Source organism: Nansenia antarctica, assembly GCF_963989245.1.
Source record: "Nansenia antarctica genome assembly, chromosome: 5".
NCBI classification, from domain to species: domain Eukaryota; kingdom Metazoa; phylum Chordata; class Actinopteri; order Argentiniformes; family Microstomatidae; genus Nansenia; species Nansenia antarctica.
Window position 1 is genome coordinate 67,912,556 of NC_137690.1, and position 17,310 is coordinate 67,929,865.

General features: G+C 48.9%; 1 protein-coding gene across 1 annotated transcript in view; it reads left to right on the forward strand.

Annotated features, from left to right (window-relative positions):
* uacab (uveal autoantigen with coiled-coil domains and ankyrin repeats b) overlaps positions 1-16,948 on the forward strand; it is a gene marked incomplete at both ends in the record, with an annotated part of 64,824 nt that extends 47,876 nt beyond the window's left edge. Inside the window, 18 exons of the mRNA XM_080531876.1 lie at positions 2,239-2,276; positions 3,276-3,332; positions 3,965-4,072; positions 5,254-5,286; positions 5,550-5,636; positions 6,240-6,270; positions 6,540-6,580; positions 7,827-7,991; positions 8,352-8,549; positions 9,014-9,927; positions 10,148-10,817; positions 11,333-11,686; positions 12,203-12,397; positions 14,126-14,292; positions 14,732-14,816; positions 15,267-15,419; positions 16,533-16,598; positions 16,877-16,948. Of these exons, the coding sequence (XP_080388002.1) occupies positions 2,239-2,276; positions 3,276-3,332; positions 3,965-4,072; positions 5,254-5,286; positions 5,550-5,636; positions 6,240-6,270; positions 6,540-6,580; positions 7,827-7,991; positions 8,352-8,549; positions 9,014-9,927; positions 10,148-10,817; positions 11,333-11,686; positions 12,203-12,397; positions 14,126-14,292; positions 14,732-14,816; positions 15,267-15,419; positions 16,533-16,598; positions 16,877-16,948 (3,434 nt within the window). The remainder of the gene's footprint in view (positions 1-2,238; positions 2,277-3,275; positions 3,333-3,964; positions 4,073-5,253; positions 5,287-5,549; positions 5,637-6,239; positions 6,271-6,539; positions 6,581-7,826; positions 7,992-8,351; positions 8,550-9,013; positions 9,928-10,147; positions 10,818-11,332; positions 11,687-12,202; positions 12,398-14,125; positions 14,293-14,731; positions 14,817-15,266; positions 15,420-16,532; positions 16,599-16,876) is intronic.
* Positions 16,949-17,310: the final 362 nt, after the last annotated feature.

A 17,310-nucleotide genomic window follows, 5' to 3' on the forward strand; every position in this document is an offset into this window, starting at 1 on the left:
TGGCATGGGAAAAGGGAATCATACCAAAGGCATGGCGAAGGGCAGGAGGGATCCTGATTCCCAAAGAGAAGAATTCCTCAACCATCGACCAGTTCCGCCAGATCAGTCTACTGAACGTGGAAGGAAAGATTTTCTTCAGTGTTGTGGCCCAGAGGCTCTCAGTATTCTTGCAGAAGAACAACTTTGTCGACACCTCAGTGCAGAAGGCAGGGATAAGTGGATTCTCAGGATGCCTGGAACACACAAATGTCATCTGGCACCAGATACAAACGGCCAAGAAGGAGAAGAAAGACCTGCATGTGGTTTTCTTAGATCTTGCCAATGCCTTCGGGTCAGTGCCTCATGAGATTTTGTGGACAGCGTTCAACTTCTTCCAAGTCCCAGAGGGCAGCCTACTTCCAGGACCTCCAGTTCTGTGTTAGAGGCAGAGGGGGCCTTGGCTTGGAAACAACAACACCCACATGGCAAAAGGCTACTCCAACCGAACGACGGAAGATGGTGGTTGAGGAGGTGCGCCACCAGGAGGAAGCAGCCAGGTGCGCCAAGGCAGTCTCCCAAGCCCAGCAAGGCCGCTGGATGAAGTGGGAGAGCGTGGAGAGGAGGAAAATCACGTGGAACGAGCTGTGGAGCATGGAGTCTAATAGGCTAAGTTTCATCATCAGAGCCACATATGATGTCCTGCCCTCTCCTACCAACCTACATCTCTGGTATGGAGAGGACCCAGCCTGTCTCCAGTGTGCAGCCCCAGCAACCCTCAAACACATCTTGGTGGGTTGCAAGACCAGTCTAACTCAAGGAAGATACACCTGGCGCCACAACCAAGTGCTAAAGTGCTTGGCTGCCGAACTTGAGCACAAGAGGGTAACCACCAACGCCATGCCTCTAAATTCCCAGACTACCTTTCCACGGAAAACAACCTTCATCCGGGAAGGGGAGAAACAGCGGACCAAGCCATCACCTCCAGACTCAGGCCCACTGAACGCAGCCCGGGATTGGGAAATGCGGGTAGACCTCAGCCAGAGGCTCACCTTCCCACCCGAAATTGCAGCGACCAACCTGCGCCCAGACCTAGTCCTCTGGTCCAAGTCCTGCCGGCGTGTCTTCATCGTAGAACTGACGGTCCCATGGGAGGAGGCCATCGATGAGGCATTCGAACGGAAGAGGCTGCGGTATGCCAACTTAGCAGTTGAAGCAGAGGGGCAGGGCTGGAACGTGAAGGTTTGGCCAGTGGAGGTGGGCTGCAGAGGCTTTGTAGCCAGCTCCACCACAAGGCTCCTGAGGGCAGTAGGGATCAGAGGACAGGCCCAACGGAAGGCATTCAGAGAACTGTCCACTGCAGCAGAACGGAGCAGTCACTGGCTGTGGCTGAAACGTAGGGACCCAACATGGGCTCCCAAATGACCACGTGGTGCCACCGTGCGACACACACCCAGGCCTGATCAGCCTGTGGTGGGCCAACCTCGGCAGAGGGTGTCTTGTGATAACTGGCCGAAACACCCAATGAGGTCGGGGACCACAACTGAAGATGTGTCGTACTGGTGGCACCAGGTGATCATTGCCAAATTCCACTCCACCCAAGAGGACATCTCCAACTCCACTCAATTGTTGTGCTGAATATTTAGGGATTTTGAAAAAAGCTCTATTGAAAGTGGAGGAAGAGGAGGAAAAGAACGTGTGTGTCAGGGTCAGTAGTCTAGGCTAGTGTTTGTCTATGCGGAGGAAGCTTGACTACATCATCTTTCTTCTCTGGCAGTGGAAGCCAGTCGTCTTATTCATCGCTGCTGCTCAGTAGACGTTCTCTAATAGCTTAGATGAAAATACACGGAATGATACTCTTAACTTTCATGTGTACCGTGGTGTTTGAATATCCTGCTTCTGTCAAGAGCCAGCTAAGAACATCAACTGATAAAAAACGTTTCATCGTGTCAGTTGGTCTATTGTGTATTCGGATGATTCGACTTTGTTGTTTTCCGATTGGATTGGCGTAATCTGCGGGAAATAGCTTTGATGCTTTCGTTTGAAATTCCCACACACACATTTTAGTTTCATTAATCTCATCCGCAGCGTTACGCATGTGAAGCCCTTTTGTGGTGTCTGTTTGTGTGTGTGTGTGTGTGTGTGTGTGTGTGTGTCACCTCACACAAACCTTCCTCCTAAGACATGTAGAAGTGAGAGGAGGACCTTACATACATAATACAATGAAAGCTGAACTTTGTGTTTCTCACCTTTCATAAATAGCTAAAGAAGTTGCCAAGATGGAACAGAAAAAGAGACAGGTAAAAAAAACGATATCCACTTTTAAGGCGTGTGTGTGAGTGTGGGTGGATGGGGGGGGTTGGTCCTTGGTCGAAATAAAATGTGCCCTTGATCTCTAGCTTACCCACAACATTTTGGGGACAATTCCATTGTTTATTGACCCAAACAAGCTCCATCTGTGTGCCCATTCTCTTCTGAATACTGTATTTGACTGGGCCTCATCATCCACAATGTGTTTCTCAAAGTGAACTGTCCTCCTTCGCAGAGCAGTCAACAGCCACTTGGTCCGATATTCAGTTAGACATTACTGCCACCTAGTGATAGGATTTGGTAATTGCAGTTGATTTTGCGAAATGCCCCTTTGCCTCACTGTCACTCCCCCATTTGAATGGAGATTCTGACAGTGAACCCAGTGCTAAGTGAGGGGGTTGCCTCCAGCAACCTATTCTACTGACAAATACTGAGTTGACGAGGTGCTTTTTCAACCACACTGACCTTTCAAACTGACCGACTGGATGAATTGAATTCACACTTCTCACCTGACACATATTGGTGTTGCAAACTTGGCAGGAAGCCCATGACTTATCAACAAGTGCACAATATGGCAGAGAGCCCATGACTTATCAACAAGTGCACAATATGGCAGAGAGCCCATGACTTATCAACAACTATACAATATGGCAGGGTGCCCATGACTTATCAACAAGTACACAATATGGCAGAGAGCCCATGACTTAACAGGTATACAATATGGCAGAGAGCCCATGACTTGTGTCTTAGGTAGGCTACATACAGAGCGACCAAGCGGGTGGAGGCTGGGGGCGGTGGGTGGGACGACCACACAAAACTGACTCTCATAGCCTCTGAAACCAAGTCACCACTGTTTGAAGGCTATGGAGGAGCATAAACCCGGCTGCTTTTAAGTCTTTGTCCCTTAAACACGTGTTCTTGCGTGCGTGTGACCCAGACGCGGTGCCCTGCCTGAACTAACACCGTTCTCCGTCTGTGTCTGTCCATAGCAGTCTGTCGACTTGGCTGCAGAGGCGGAAGCTAACATGAGGGATCAGGTGATCCAAGTAAGTCTCAGTCCCTCTATCCACACTTAACGACTTCATGATTTACATCCAATATAAATGTCTTTGTTTGAATTTATTGCACATTACCTAATCTGCCCAGAAGCAAGTATGAAAATCCATAAAGCCGAGCTGAGCGTCAATATGAGCCGCCTTAATGACCGTTTTAATTTGAAATACTGAGTGCCTGATGGAATGAATAGATGATGGTGATTACTCCATTGTCACATCATAATTCAGTCAGATGGGGTGAAGTTGAGCCAGTGGCTCCATACTTAAAATGATTAAAGTATTATTTTACAGGACATGCCAATCAAGTCTTCGATCCCATGTGGCTCAACTTATCCTCTCCCTAGGCTCAACTTACCCCTCATCGGGAAAGTCATACTTTGAAAACCGTTTATTTTAGATCCAAAGTGATTATTCCCGGCGATGCACCACATCCTGAGATATATGGACATATTTTAGTTGGAGACGTTACTGCCATCCCCTCACTTTTAAAGATGCCTGAAGTTAAAAACTGGCTCAACGCACCCCGCTCTCCCCTAATTGATAGAAGTGGTTTGACCTTTGCAGGGTTTGTAGTTACAGTACTGCATAACGCTGTGTGTGTGTGTGTGTGTGTTATGTGTTAGGACCTGGAGAGGCAGAACGAGAGCAAGCAAGAGAGTCTGAGACAGTTTCACCAGGAGAAGAGAGCTCTGCTGGAGAAGGTCAACAGTCTGCAGCAACAACTCTCACAGGTACACCACTCCACTCCACTCCACTCCACTCTAGTCAATATGTTTATATGTTTATAAAAGTACACAGTTACATGCTAACTCCACCCTGTCTATATACCCCCATGTGAATAGGCCATATAGTGTATAGAAGTTCACGTAATAGATACATTCTCAGATGTCTACCGATCACTTATCCCCCTATTTATATCCCCCCTATTTATGTCTATTTATGTCCCGTTCTTGTTTTTTTTATTATCTTAGGACTGTGTTTGTTTGTTAGCATCTAGGGTTTGCATTTAAATTTCGTTGTACCTGTTACAATGACCAATGAAGATCATTCATTCACTCCACTCCACTAAAGCTGTTGGTTCATTTACCTTTGATTTTAAGTTTAAAATCCAACTGGAGTATTGGGTTCAATACTTGGATTCAATACTGTCGCTACGATATTAATCCACTTTTGTGATTTGTGGTTTATACCGTGGGTGTATGGCATGATAGATATAAACAAGTAACATCTGGAGCCTTACGGCCAAGCTCCACCTGCTGCGTTGCGTCAACTCGCCATCGACGTTGCGTCAACTTCCCGTTGTCCAAGCTCCACCTGCAGCGTTGCGTCAACGTCAACGTTCTACTCTAGCTCCACTGGCATTTTTTGTATACGGGAGTAATTTCACCCTTGACTGCAATTATGTCCACAACAATAACAACATCATACAGAACATTTTCCAATCAGGGTAATATTTTATCTACATATTCCCAAATAGATAGTTGCTAGTTCAATATTTTTCGACCTCAAGGATGAGCCGTTCGTCGTCCATTCCTGCAACAAGAGTTCACCACAGGTGCGGTGATTGACGCCCCACGTGGGGCGTCTCATTGTGACGTCTGCGTCCATCCACCGTCAAAAATCAAACTTTTTTGAAAGTCTACTTTGGACGCAGCCATCGGACGCAACGCTGACGCAACGCAACGCAGCAGGTGGAGCACCTTTCATTGATTACAATGCATTTGATCCCAATTTCGGACGCAACGCACATTAGACGCAACACTCGATGGCCATGGTGGAGCTTGGCCGTTACCGTCTAACACAGTGTAGAGAACAACATATGCATCTGTCAGGTACAGAGTAGTGAAACTAGGTGTAGGTGGTCCTCCTCCATTACTGAGACCCTCTGACCCTCTGTCTCTGTCCTCTACAGGAGAAGATGGCAGTGGAGGACATCCATAAGGAGGTAGGCAGAACTACTGGGCTGCTTGGTCATTCCATGTACAGCACTGTAAAAGTGTTTACCCTTTTAAGATTACATTTGTGTGTGTGTGCGTGTGTGCGTGCTGGGGGCGGGAGTGCGTGTGTGCGTGCGTGCGTGCATGCTGGGATTTTTCATTTAGTCAGAAATGTCTCGTCCTCAAAAACTGCATAAACTCACCCCCCCTCTCCCTCTGGCCAAGCTGGTGATGTGCTGTAAATATCTATGATGTGCTTGTTCTGCACCAGAGGGAACATCTCAAGCTGGTACTGAGTTCCAGAGAGAGGGAAGAGGGGGCTCGAGACACTGTCAAAGTGCAGCTCAAGAGCACCATGGTTAGTCACTAATAATAATAATAATAATAATAATAATGCGTTTTATTTGTATGGTGCTTCTATCAAATAACCAGAGCACTTCTCGGGTCGAGAAAACTAAATCATCGACACAAGCAATGAGACGTATAGGGACGGCACAGAACAGGGTCAACCAGGTTACACAGTAAAACCCTCGCGTCGACCGGTCGGTCTTAAACCGGGCCTTTAAAAATGTCCAACCTGCCAGAGGCTCTGACTGAGGGGGGGCGGGGGGCAGAGGGGGGGGTTCAGAGCATTCCAGAGGTGGGGTGCAGCAAAGGAGAGGAAGGCCCTGTCCCACCCATGGTCTTTAGTTTGGTTTTGGGGGACCAGGAGATGAGCAAAGTCAGAAGAGCGGGGAGGGACAGTAGGGTGTGAGGAGGAGGGTCAGGTCAGGTCGGAGAGGGCAGAGGCATGTAGGACCTTACAGCGTCATCACACTGTATTGCACCTTTATTCATCCAGATGAGTCTCTCTGTGAGATTAAATTACTCTTGCAATCTTGGTTCAAGATCTATAGGTTTATTCTGTTAATCTATTCTGGTTATTTGAATGTAAATATATGTGTATACTGTATGTTTCCAGGGGGACTACTCTGGACAGTCTGTCATCAAAGGTGAGTGCTCTTCAAATCAAATCTAGTTTATTTCTCATATGCACAAGATATGTAAATGTACAATGAAATGCTTAATACAAGCTACCGCTCTCAACAGTTCTGTGAAATACAAGGACAGGAATACAATTATATTATATATAATTAAATGGAGTAATACAGTACACAATATAGCAACATGGATCTGGTGTTGGCAGGATAAGACATCCAATCAGAGGACTTTGCTGTAGAGCCTAGTCTTCTTCATCCCAACCCTGTGTTTCCTCTTTCAGGAAAAGACCTGGTGAAACAACACAGCCTTGACTCAGCACAGGTGAACAACCTCTTCCCTCTCTCCACATCTGTTTGGGTCTCAACTTCATTTGGATCTGTAGACATGCAACAATGCGTTAGGTTAAGGGTTAGTGGGTAGTTGTTGAACGGACTATCAACAAACCGTTGAACTACACTATAAACCATCTGTTTATAAACATCCCGCTTCAAAAACAGTTTTTTCCCCCTCTGCCATAAGGACTCTCAACACCTGACTCACTGCACTGTATAAATTGTAAATTGTAAATATGTTCTGTCTTGTCTTGTGGTTATGTGTGTTCTTGTCCATGTAATAGTCATGTACAATGTGTGTATGTTTTTTGACACTGCTATTGAACTGTACCGACAACAAATTCCACCGACCTAGGCCGTGTGGTCATTAAACTATTCATCATCATCTGTAGGGGACTATCCAAAAGAAAGGTCGCCCTGCCAGTGGCAAGGACTGTGTCTGTTGGTCATTCCAGTACAGTCAGACTGTGTCAGAGACATTGGGGCTTAACAACAACACTGAGAGACAGGCCAAATAAGCTGCCCAATTTCTCATATGAAACAGTCATCTCTCTGCCCCACAGCAAGTCAGAGAATCATCATTTATTAACTTCAACAGCCGCAGGGAATTTCACAGTTTGGCGCTGAACCCTTCGAATTTAGAGATTATTATTTTTTGTCATATCCTCTTAGTATTTTGAGATTGTGTTGAAAGCGGAACTCACTTTATTAAAAAAGTCAAGCATTCCCAAAACTTTTTGTGGCATTATTGCTAAAACTAATTCGGAAAGCCTGGGCAAATGTTTTTAAAATTCCAGAGTTGAAAAACTATTTGAAATGAGTGCTGCCTTAGGCGGAGCAGGAGAAAAAAAGCAGTTTTCTTCCATTTTCTTCAAAGTTGCAACCTAGCATAGACAACAACTCTCTGCAAATTAGTCCTACCTGGAAAAGACTACAGGCATGTTGGGAGTTGCGTTTTTCTGTGTAGGAAGCATGCTAATTTACAAGCGGCCAACTAGTGATCGTTGTGTGTAAATAGCAGCGTGAGCATTGCAAAGAGCTCTTTTAGTAGGTAAAAAGGCACGGCTGTTCTACTGTTAAATGACCATTTAAACACTGTCAAATCTTACAGATTGTACCTTTTTAAGTTTCTTTTTTGTATATAACATGAAGGTTGAACAACAGTCATCCCACCCATTGCACCACACACAACAAAAACACAGAACATGAACGTCTGGTTCTTCTGTCTGCCGTAGGTGCTGCAGCCGGGGCCGTCTCGCTCCCTGTCCCGTCCCCTGGAGCTGGGGGGGCGTCCCGGGGGGGGGGCGTCCCCTGCGGGGGACACGGAGGCCCTGCGGCGCGAGCTGGAGGCGGTGAAGAGACTGCAGCAGGCAGCACAGGACGAGGCCACCAAGCTACAGGTCTCCTTCTGTTCTGGTCCCCCTAACTCCACTCTCAGTGTTGCCAGATTGGGCTTATTCCCGCCCCAATTGAGCTACTTATGATCACAGTGGCTGGCTTTTGGACTGTGGTTAGGCTGGAAAACAATCCCATCTGGCAACACTGTCCACTCTCTCTCTCTCTCCAATATCCTCCTGTCCTTCCGTAGTCTTTCTCACCCGCATCCCCTCTCCATCTCTCCCCTCCTTTCACTTTTTTCTTCACTTTCTCGTTTATTTTTATTTTTTATATATACATTATATATATATATATATACCTATATATATTGAGGCTCTACGATTAAATTTGACCTAGTTTGACCTAAATGTGTCTGACCACAGGCGGCGCTGACCCGTAAGACCCAGGAGTGCCAGGAGTTGGGTCAGAGCCGAGAGGCAGTGCAGCGGCAGGCTGACAGACAGGTCCAGGAGCTGGAGGAGGCTCTGGGAGACGTCCAGAAGAGGATGCTGGACTCTGAGGCCAAGGTCAAACAGCTGCAGGCCCACGTGGTGGCCGTCAAGGAGCATCTGGGAGGACAGGCACGTAGTTACCGCTTTTTACTTGTGTATTGAATTGACCTATCGCTAAGCCACGCCCCAAAATAGAAATTGTCCAATCATATCACAGCAAAAGTCACTACAGGCAGAAAACTCGGACAAACAACTCGCTAATATCTGATGGTGAAAAGCTTCTAGACTAAATAGTCTTGTCATCTTTACAACTCCCGCCATTGTAAGTCATTGAATGTCATTCAGTCAAGGTCGGTCAGTCAGTCAGTCACTGTCAGTGAAGAATTTGAGTGAGCGTTGTTTGTTTGTCCGAGTTTTCAAAGGGGGCGTGGCTTAGCGATCTATTGGTCTATTGCCCTTTTTTCCGCTTTTGCGTGTTGCGTGTTTTCTGTCTTCTGTCATGCTGGTTATTGTACTGTGTGTGGGAAGAAGCTATAGGTAGCGTCGAAGCGTGAGGGTAAAGTGTAACGTGTGATTATTGTTACGTCGCGTAGGCGTCCGAGGAGCTCCGCACCCAGCTCCACGACGTCAAGGCCAAGTACGAAGGCGCCTCGGCGGAGGTGGGCCGGGTGCGTAACCACCTGAAGCAGAGCGAGAAGGCCCTGGAGGAGTACAAGATCAGCGAGGGCCAGCTGGCCGCCGAGGCGGAGAGGCTGGGTCAGGAGCTGGGCCGCCTGCGAGAGGAGAGGGACGAGATGGCCGAGGCCCTGCTGGACATGGAGGCCCACGTCAAAGAGGCCCAGGCCCGCCTCGGCGCCACACACACCGTGCCGGGGGAGAAGTTCGACAACATGAAGAACCTGCTGACCAACGCCGTGGACGAGAAGGAGAGGCAGCTGGCCGAGCTGAGGGAGGACTACGACCGCGCCCTGGAGGAGGTGGCCGAGCTGAACCGGGACCAGAACAACGGGGAGGGAGGTCGAGGAGGAGGAGGAGGAGGCGGGGCCACGGTGCCCGTCCAGGAGCACGAGAGGTTGAGGGCCGCGCTGGAGGAGCAGAGCGCCTCCCTGAAGAGGAGGCTGGCCGACGTGACGGCCAAGAGCCAGGCGCTGATCCGGGAGGTGGAGGAGAGCGAGGAGGAGCGGGAGGTGCTGCGGGAGCAGCTGGAGGAGCTCCAGAGCAGGGTGGAGGCCGACTACGTCCCCCTGGACGCCCACCAGGAGGTGAAGACGGCCCTGGAGCAGGCGGCGGAGGAGCTGGAGGACCGTCTGGTGGAGGCGGCGGAGAGGACGGGCCAGGCAGAGGGCCAGGTGCGCCGGCTGCAGGCGGAGCGGGCGTCGCTGTGCGAGAACGTCGCCAGCCTGCAGAGCTCCAGCGCCGCGGCCTCGGAGAAGCTCAGCGGCCAGGCGGGCGCCCTGTCGTCCCGGAACGCCGAGCTGGAGAAGGAGCTGGCGCTCCTACGCAAGAGGTGCGTGTGTGTGTTGGGATTTTTTTTCCGTTTTAGCTTTGCGATATCTTGTGATATCACTTTTATATGCGCTTTACAAATAAAGATGTGTTATTGTTATTATTTATGATGACGGTAGATAATAATAATAATAATACATTAGACTTATATAGTGCTTTTCTAGACACTCAAAGACGCTTTAGATGATGATGATGATGATCTATGATCTTTGTTATTGAAGGTGTGAGGAGCGAGAGAGGGATCTGGGCCTGGCCGCCGCCCAGAACGCGTCTCTGAAACAGAACCTGGCGGGAGAGTACGTCCCCAGGCGGGAGCACGAGGACCTGAAGACGGAGCTGAGCGCCGCCGCGGAGAAGGCCAGGGCGGAGGTCTGCAAGGCGGAGGAGGAAGGGCGGGAGAGAGAGGAGGAGGCGCGGAAGGTGAAAGAGGGTAGTGTCAAGTTGAAAGAAAAGCTGGAGAAAGTTCAGGCGGAGATGGAGAGGGATCACGTGAGCCTGAGGGACCACGAGGCGGTCACGGTCAAGTTGAACAGGGCGGTCGCCGAGGCGGAGAACGCGGCCAAGGAGGCGCTGGCCAGCTATCTGTCTGCCCAGGAGGGAGCGGCCAAGCTGCACCAGGAGATGGAAGCTCAGAAGAAAGAGCTGGACACCATTCAGGAAGCCATCCAGTCCAAGTTCGTCCCGCTGACGGCCGTGGAAGAGAGAGAGAACTCTTACGACGCCAAGCTGAGGGACCTGACCGGGAGGCTCCAGGAGCTGCAGGCGAAGTACGACAGGGAGAAGGCGCAGGGAGAGCAGCACAAACAGGAGAAGGAGAAACTGAAGGTGGAGAAGGAGTCTGTTCAACAGAGGCTGGAGACCGGCTTCATCCCCAGTGACAAACACAAGGAGGTCAGTGATACAGGACACAGAATGTGTACTTTATTACACCCTGTATGCTTGTTACCGGTTGTATTGACCTTGTATCTACTTCTCTCGCCTATTCATTTATTCGGAGCAGGGTTCCCACGGGTCCTTGAAATCCTTGAAAGTTTGTGAATTTGAGAAAAAGAAATCTAGTTTTGGAAAATAGACATGGGTCATTGAAAGTGCTTGAATTCCCCCCCCCCCTCTCTCTCTCTCTCTCTCTCTAAAAAGTAGAGCGTGTTCACACATTCAAGCCTCTCTTTTTAATTGTTGTCTGTGAGCGGATAGTTCCCATTATATAAATTCTCATCTAGATCTGTCTCAAACTACGCCGTGTTGGGTCCTTGAATTTGAGGGAATTGAGTCTTGAAAGTCCTTGAAAGGTGCTTGAATTTGATGTTTCAGAAGGTGTGGGAACCCTGTGTGTGAGGGTGCAACCACCTTGTCCAAGACAAATAACCCCCTTCATCAAAGTGAATGCCTTGGTCTCTTCTACACAGGTGGAGGAGAAGCACAAGAGGACGATGGAGGAGTTGACGCTGAAGCTGGTGGACTTGGAGCAGCAGTACAAGGAGGTGACGGTGCAGCGGGCCGAGCTGGAGGAGCAGAACTCCCTGTGCACCACCCAGATCCAGAGCCTCCAGCAGAGCCTGGACTCAGAGTCTGTCCGCGTGGAGGGTTTCAAGGCTGAGCACTGCGCCCTGAGCGACTCCCTCCAGCAGGCCCAGGCGGAGTGCGAGAAGGCCAGGGAGGCTCAGCGTGGGGAGGCCCAGAGAGCCTCCCTCCTGGAGAGAGAGCTGCAGGGGAAGTCTGGGGACCGGACCACCCTCCTCCAGCAACACGCCGAGGCCAAGGTCAGGAGATGCCTTCAACATGAAGCTTATCTCAGGGTTCCCCACGGATTCCTTGAAATCCTTGAAAGTTTGTGAATTATTTGAGAAAAGGAAATCGAGGTCATAAAAGTTTTTGAAAGTAGACATGGGTCATTGAAAGTGCTTGAATTCCCTCTCTCTCTCTCTCTCTCTCTCTCTCTCTCTCTCTCTCTCTCTCTCTCTCTCTCTCTCTCTAAAAGTATACAAATATATAAATTAAAAAATGTTTTACTTAGCTCGTCAACTAGTAAATAAGTCTCTGTATTGCTTAACTGTTCACACATTCAAGCCTCTCTTTTTAATTGTTGTCTGTGAGCGGATAGTTCCTATTATATAAATTCTCACCTAGATCTGTCTCAAACTATGCCGTGTTGGGTCCTTGAATTTGAGGGAATTGAGTCTTGAAAGTCCTTGAAAGGTGCTGCTTGAATTAGATTTTTCAGAAGGTGTGGGAACCCTGGATTGATTTTTATCGTGATTATTATTCTTATTGTCCAGGAGGCCCTAGAGAAAGAGGTGGCCCTGCTCCGCCAGACGCTACGTGAGCAGGAGGAGTCGAGCGCCCAGCGGGCGGAGGACGTGGGGGCGCTGCAGACTGAGCTGCTGCTGGCCACCCGCGCCCTGGAGGAGCTGAGGGACCGGGACGGCCAGATGAGCCAGCTGCAGGGAGAGAAACAGCGCCTGGAGGAGGAGGTAATGTGGATGTCCTAGCCTATGTCCAGAAACAACCCTTACGCCCCCTCCCTACACCAGGGGAGGCTGGTGGAGGTATCCTTTGTGAAAGTTTGTGAATTTGAGAAAAAGAAATCAAGGTCTTAAAAGTTTTTGAAAATAGACATGGGTGATTGAAAGTGCTTGAATTCCCCTCTCTCTCTCTCTCTCTCTCTCTCTCTCTCTCTCTCTCTCTCTCTCTCTCTCTCTCTCTCTCTCTCTCTCTCTCTCTCTCTCTCTCTCTCTCTCTCTCTCTCTCTCTCTCTCTCTCTCTCTCTCTCTCTCTCTCTCTCTCTCTCTCTCTCTCTCTCTCTCTCTCTCTCTCTCTCTCTCTCTAAAAAAACCCAACAACATATATATTCAAAAATGTTTTACTTAGCTCGTCAACTAGTTCTGTCTCAAACTATGCCGCATTGGGTCCTTGAATTTGAGGGAATTGGGTCTTGAAAGTCCTTGAAAGGTGCTTGAAAGGTGCTTGAATTTGATGTTTCAGAAGGTGTGGGAACCCTGTAATGTGGATGTCCTAGCCTCTGTCCAGAAACAACCCTTACCCCTACACCAGGGATGACTCACTGCATTGTAACTGCATGGAACGGAATGAGGATTGGTATCATATAACGTTGCGTGTGTTGGATACCTCGTTCCATTCCACGCAGTACATTGAGCCCCATCCTGATTTCTGCCTCCACTGCTCTACACCCTAGACCAGGGGTCCCCAAACTTTTTTCTGTGAGGGCCACATCATTTTTCCTTTCTGTGATGGGGGGCCTGGGTTGGTCTCTAACATAAAATAATATGGAACGGAGTGGAATGGAGGCGGTTGCGCAAAGCAATTGCACGCAGGAGAGCACTGGTGGATGCAAACAGAGTCTAAACAGTTGAATTTGGATGGAATTTATACCTATAGTGATATGTCAATGAAATATAATCAGTTTTACAGTCTGATACATGAGGGAGGACCCTCATCATACACGGGGGGACCCATGAAGCAGGGCTGTCTGGGGGTCCTTAAACGAGCATCAAACACTTAATTTCTTGCATTCTGGTGAATTTAGATGCAATTTGTGCCCTTTCTGCATCAATTTATGGTGGAAATTTATTTCCAATTATTTGCGAAACAGTGCCCCCGCCACCACGTCGGTGCAATGCCGCAATTGCAGTTAGAAATTACACGTTGTTCAAAGGGCCGGTCCAAGTGTGGGGGTGGGCCGTGTTCGGCCCGCGGACCGTAGTTTGGGGACCCCTGCCCTAGACAGTGTAGATCTGAATGCATTCGACGAGTACAAAGTGGAAGCCACCCTTTCAGAATACATCTTTACAATTCGTTCAGATCTACACGAGTGTCTCTAGGGCGGGAAGGGGCTACGAGTTGTCTCGTAGGAGTCGTCTTCGTGAAGGAACATCGTTTTCCCCTGACAGAGCTGCCTGGTGTAAATGACTGGGGCACTCAGGTGGCGTAGTCGTGGATTAAGCGCTGACCATGTACCGCAGGGCTCCCGGTTCAATTCCAGCCGCGGACATATCCTGCATGTCATCCCTTCTCTCTCTCTCTCGCCCATCCTTCCTGTCATAATCTCTACTATATATCTGTCATTAAAAATAAAAAATATGAGTGGGACTGCCCCACTCAGAAAAAATAACTGTCTATAATAAACTATCTATAATAAAAAATAAAAAAAGAAGGTGTGAATGACTGTGTGCCCCTCCTAGGTGTCTGAGCTGGGGGAGAGGCTGTCTCGCCTGGAGGAGAGGTGCCAGGAGCTGCAGGGGGAGGCGGCCCAGGCCAGGGAGGGGGAGGGCCGGGCCCGCACAGAGACACACTCCCTGCAGGAGAAGAGCCAGAACATAGAGAAGGAGATCAGAGAACTAAAGGACAGGTAGGTACAACACCACTCTATAGGACTCCCATCTCTTATGTAATTATATTACGAATTATATCCCCCCCCCTCTCTCTCTCTCTCCAATGGACCTATCGCTAAGCCACGCCCCCAAAATAGAAATTGTCCAATCATATCACAGCAAAAGTCACTACAGGCAGAACACTCAGACAAACAACTCGCTAATATCTGATGGTGAAAAGCTTCGAGACGAAATATCTTTGAAAAAACATGTCTATTACTTTGCTGTGGTAAATCAGTGAGTTGACATTGTGAGTCATTGAATGTCATTCAGTCACGGTCGGTCAGTCAGTCACTGTCAGTGAAGCGTTGTCTGTTTGTCCGAGTTGTCAAAGGGGGCGTGGCTTAGCGATAGGTCCATTGGTTTTCTGTGACCCAGTGAATTTGTGTGGAGTAACACAGCCTTGTCTCCTCTCAGGTACGACCAGTCCCTCAGCACCATCACTGAGCTACAGAAGAGGATACAGGCGTCTGCTGAGCAGACCGAGGTCAAAGACAAGAAGGTAGGAGAATACACATTATGTGTGCGTCAAGTAAAGTAAAACTTTATTTCTATAGCGCCCTTCACAGCACGGATGCACAGGGTGCTTTACATCAAAAATGCAGAAAAGTGTAATCAAAACATCAATGATTAAAAACTAAAAAGGGGACAACATAAACAGAACATAAACAGGAACAATAAGATGGCTATAATAATAATAATAATTCATTACATTTATATAGCGCTTTTCCGAGGCTCAAAGACGCTGGTGACTACCAGCCTGCCTAAACAGAAGAGTCTTTAATTGGCACTTAAAAATGAGTTCTGAGGGAGCGGCTCTCAGGTCAGGTGTGCGTGCGTGCGTGCGTGCGTGCGTGCGTGCGTGCGTGCATGTGTGCGTGTATGCTCAAACTGGTGCTAACTGCTGTATGTGTGTGTGTGTGTGTGTGTGTGTGTGTGTGTGTGTTCACAGATCACAGAGCTGCTGACTGACGTGGAGCGCCTGAAGCAGGCCCTGAACGGTCTGTCCCAGCTGGCCTACGCCGGCAACGCTCCCAACAAGAGGCAGACGCAGCACATCGACACACTGCAGGCCCAGATCAAGACCCTGCAGCAGCAGCTGGCTGTGAGTAAACACACAAGCATAATAAGGCTCTCTCACACACACACACACACACACACGCACAGACACACACACACACACACACACAGCACAGCACAGCTATGCTGAAGCACACACACACACACACACACAGCTATGCTGACGTACACACACACACACACACACACACACACACTGTTACTTTGATAAGGAGGTCATTGGGGAGACGTAATTATGTTTTTTTACTAATTCTCTCAACATGTTTGCAATAAGTGCCTTGAGACTTAGGAAGAGGAGAAACGATTCAGTCTGGGTTTCCATTTCCATTCATTTACAAAACAACCTCTGGCTCTGTGCAAATAACCAAATAACGATGCATATTTATATTTACAACCCAGGGAGAGAGAGGCAGGGCTGGGGCAACCTTGGGCTGAAGTATTCATCAAGCTAGAAAAACATAGAGACAACACTGCACCACAGAGGGGAGGCTGGTGGAGTCTGAGGAGGGGTGATTGTCATGCAGGGAAGAGAATGAGGAATGTGTGTTGCATACCGTTCCTCATTCCAATTCCATGCGTTCACAACGAGCCCGAATCCTCGCATTCTCTAGATTCTCTGGATTATGGTGATATTTAGTTTACGAACGCCCCCGGGATCTGCACACGCTGTAGACGCGGCATTTCCTCTGCGGTCACACATGAGCACCTTAGTCACCCAACCGGGAAATGGACGGACTTAGATCACAGAGCTGTGTTGTGTATATACCGCCCCCCCCAACACACAAACTACATTTGGTAAGAGTGTGTTTAGCGTACTGCTGCCCCCATCTTCTTAGATACCCATATCTACAGAAGGGCTTGAAATTCAACCATCGTATCGTGGTTGATGGTTTCAAATCCCAGATGGGAGTAGAACACACCGGCGTACGCGCTGGGGGTTTAAAACTGTCCGTCTCGGCTTCAGATACAAACAAATGTACGCCGTCCGTCCTGCTGCGAGAGACAGGATGTCGATGTTGCAGCTCCTGCTGGGTCAGCACTCTACTGCCCTCTCCTGTGCCTGCTGATTCATGGCTCGGAGCAATAAACTATAGATCTCTCTCTCTCTCTCTCTTTTTCGATCTATCCATCTCAACAGGATGCTGAGAGGCAACACAGAGAGGTGGTTTCAATTTATCGAACTCATCTCCTCAGTGCGGCGCAGGTACGTGTTTGTGTCTGTCGGTGTGTTAACGTCTGTGTCTCTCTATGGAGCCTGTCGGCCTGAGAACCAAATAACTCGAACGTGAAGAAAGCACAGGACTGCATATCAATTGGACTTGGGTTATTTTCGATACGGGTCAGGCTTTGCCGGCCCCTCTCGATGAGACCAGGGTTTTAAAAGTGTGTTGTCTAAGTGTGAAATAAGGGACAAGTTGATTAACTGGAGCCCTGTTGTTGTGTGTGTGTGTGTGTGTGTGTGTGTGTCTCTCTCTCCCCCAGGGCCACATGGATGAGGACGTCCAGGCGGCCTTGCTGCAGATCATCCGTATGAGACAGGAGTTTGTCTGCTAAAGTCCCCCCCCCCCCATCGGCCAAACACAGGACCACCGCTGACTCAAACCCACTGTTCACCACCCTCGCGCCCCAGTTACAGAGCCACCCCCCCTCACACTGTGTGTGTGTGTGTGTGTGTGTGTGTGTGTGTGTGTGTGTGTGCGTGTGTGTGCGTGGTGATTCAGCTATAATCCATCCTCTATATGCTTGGAATTGTTGTGTGTGTGTGTGTGTGTGTGTGGTGTGTGCGTGTGGTGTGCGTGCGTGCGTGTTTCAAATGACTAAGCTTGTGGGTAGAGATGGGAAGATAAAAAGAGAGAGAATAACGTAAGACTAGACGCTGGAGTTGTACTGTAACTAGACGCTGGTGAGAATGTGTC